The sequence below is a fragment of the Montipora foliosa genome, unplaced genomic scaffold, assembly GCF_036669935.1.
Source record: "Montipora foliosa isolate CH-2021 unplaced genomic scaffold, ASM3666993v2 scaffold_460, whole genome shotgun sequence".
NCBI classification, from domain to species: domain Eukaryota; kingdom Metazoa; phylum Cnidaria; class Anthozoa; order Scleractinia; family Acroporidae; genus Montipora; species Montipora foliosa.
In genome coordinates, this window is record NW_027179768.1 from 17,501 (window position 1) to 20,000 (window position 2,500).

Sequence of the window (2,500 nt, forward strand, 5' to 3'; positions counted from 1 at the left end):
TGTTTAAAATGTAAACTTTCAGATTTCTATGCGTATCCCCCCAAATTAGAGAAACATTTACATTCATCTATCAATTCTTGTGATTCTTTGGTGTGAATTAATATTATCAATAAGTGCCATCACTATATAAAACTATATTTTTAAGTATATCATCAATGGAAAGTACATAAACAGTAAGCACATTAGATATTATTAACAGTATTTGTTGCTTTACTCTGCTAGGGGCCCTTTAATGAGCATGAATTAGGAAACTCTTGTGATGATGTTATTAGATTTTCACTTTGGTTCCCTTTTTTTTTTTATTTAAAGTAGGTGATCACATTAGGCATTACTTGTTCAAGATGCATTATGGTAAAAAAAATAGTGCAAAGAGTCTTAACTCATAATTACGAAACCATATCATGCAAAGGGCCTATCAAACAACACTATTGCAACAACTCCTAAACATACCAAGCCTCCTGTACCAGTATGGCGGAGTACCAAGCCTGTCCTATATGCAAGAGCTGACATCTCAGGACACCTTTCACGGAGAATGGTAGCTGCAATGGTTGCCTTGACATTTTGATCAACTGTGGAGGTCCCTGAAGCTCTTTTACTGCTTTTTGAGCAGCATAAGCTTTCAAGAAGTTGGTTGAGGAGGGAAATTTCTTTCTCAATTTCGTGAACCAACGTTTCCATGCAAAAAGCTACAAGACCCTCAGCTTTTGTTTGACGCAAAATACTATTCTTACGCTTTTTGCACAGTTCTTCAAGCTCGTTGTCCATTTCTTTTATCAGAAGCTCCTTGATACTTCTAGACAGCTCTGGGGCGTGCGTCATTGCTTTGCATGCAGTACCAAATAGGCCCAGAGATAAATATTTGACAACATTCGCAACTTCACTCTCCACATTTTTCTTTTGCTGCCCAGAAGGATAGGAAAGAACAACCTAAAAAGTAGAAATAAATAGAGAACTAAATAAAAGATTAATTTAATTATTCAATTAATATTCACATAACTGATACCAAGAAAAAAAAAATACAATACTAGCAATGCAATAAACTAATATAAGAAAACAAAATCCCTAGTCAAACTATCATAAACTATCATAAAATGATTTGAAAGTCCGAGAAACAAACAAACTTTGGCGCTATAACCACAAGTCAAGCGAGTTAGCATGCCAACTATTGTTTACAAATGGAGGGCCTTCGGATGAAAGGTCAAAACCATAAAATCTCTGGAATTCTAACTTTCAAAGGGGAAACAAAATTGTTTCGAAAAAAAATTCCTAACCTGCACTGGTACTTTATCGGATGTACTTTTGATAGCGTCTTCTTTAGCAGACAATTGCTCCAGCGGCTTTATCGGATCCACCACTTCCATCGGCTGAGAGGAGTTACAGCTTTCCACACTTTCCGGTAATGGTTGAAAGAAATTCGAGAAGTCTTCCTCCTGTTCATTACAATTTGACGAAAAAAGCGATAATCGGCCTGAGCGAATTTTTTTGTGTGCTTTGGGCGAGGGGCTTGACTTTGTGATTCGCTTTACGCTTACCATCTTGCGACAACACGAAGAATATTTCGCGCGAAACTCCCTGATTTGTTGCATCACCACATTGTACCTTTTCTCTAACGATTCCGTTTGGCGTCCACAGGGTCTACAGACACGACTTGACTGAACAGTAACGTCGATACTTTCTTCCAAGATGCTCTGTAACTTAGCACGAAGACCAGGGTGATTTTCCACGTTAAACGTGCATCGTTCCCCAACTAGCGACATCCCGCATATCAAGCACGCCACATCTTTTTTTGCAACACGGGTTTTGGACGTAACCTTTTTCACGGGCGTCTTCGGAGAACCAGGAATTCCTGACGATTCCATGCTGGAATCGCCTGGATTTAACTCGATCACTAAACCTTTTTTTTGAACGAACTGTTCTACTATATTATTTGCCGCGATTACCCGGCAAGAACCTCGCGGGAAAGCAGCTGTGTCAAAAATTAATATTGAATTGTTCATGGAAGCGAGGCCGAGCAAGGCTCGGTTACATTTAATTTAGCGCATGCTCAACAGGGAAAGTCGAGGCGGCTGGCAGAGGTCCCTTCCTCTTCCCGACTTATCTAGGAAGATCGAAGGGCCTCTGCTCGCAGGGTACCTGATTGCATGATCTACATACGTCCTTTTGTTTAGCCTTAATTTCGGTTTCGGGAAATAAGGCTTACTTCGGAATAGAGTTAGCTCTTTCTTTTCTCCTTCTTTTTTTCTTCAGTTTTTATTTCACGCATTGTTTACTTATTGAGTATTTTTGTAACTTAGATTTCTATCAAATTTTAGTTGTACATATTCCGTAATACGATTATGTGAAGACACTGCGTTGTCTTACACTTTTTTCTTACACCTTTTGTCTTATATTTTTGTATAAATAACACAGGATTAATCTTACTTTTTACCAGGTAATATCTCTCTCTCTCTCTCTCTCTCTCTTGTAGCCAACTTGACTTTCATGAATATTTCATAATCAG

The 2,500-nt window shown here is 38.5% G+C and overlaps 1 protein-coding gene across 1 annotated transcript in view; it reads right to left on the bottom strand.

Annotated features, from left to right (window-relative positions):
* The window catches only part of LOC137989488 (uncharacterized), a 7,065-nt gene extending 5,206 nt beyond the window's left edge, over positions 1–1,859 (bottom strand). Inside the window, exons 1-2 of the mRNA XM_068835301.1 lie at positions 1,272–1,859; positions 451–927 (exon numbers count right to left, since the gene is read on the bottom strand). Of these exons, the coding sequence (XP_068691402.1) occupies positions 451–927; positions 1,272–1,859 (1,065 nt within the window). The remainder of the gene's footprint in view (positions 1–450; positions 928–1,271) is intronic.
* Positions 1,860–2,500: the final 641 nt, after the last annotated feature.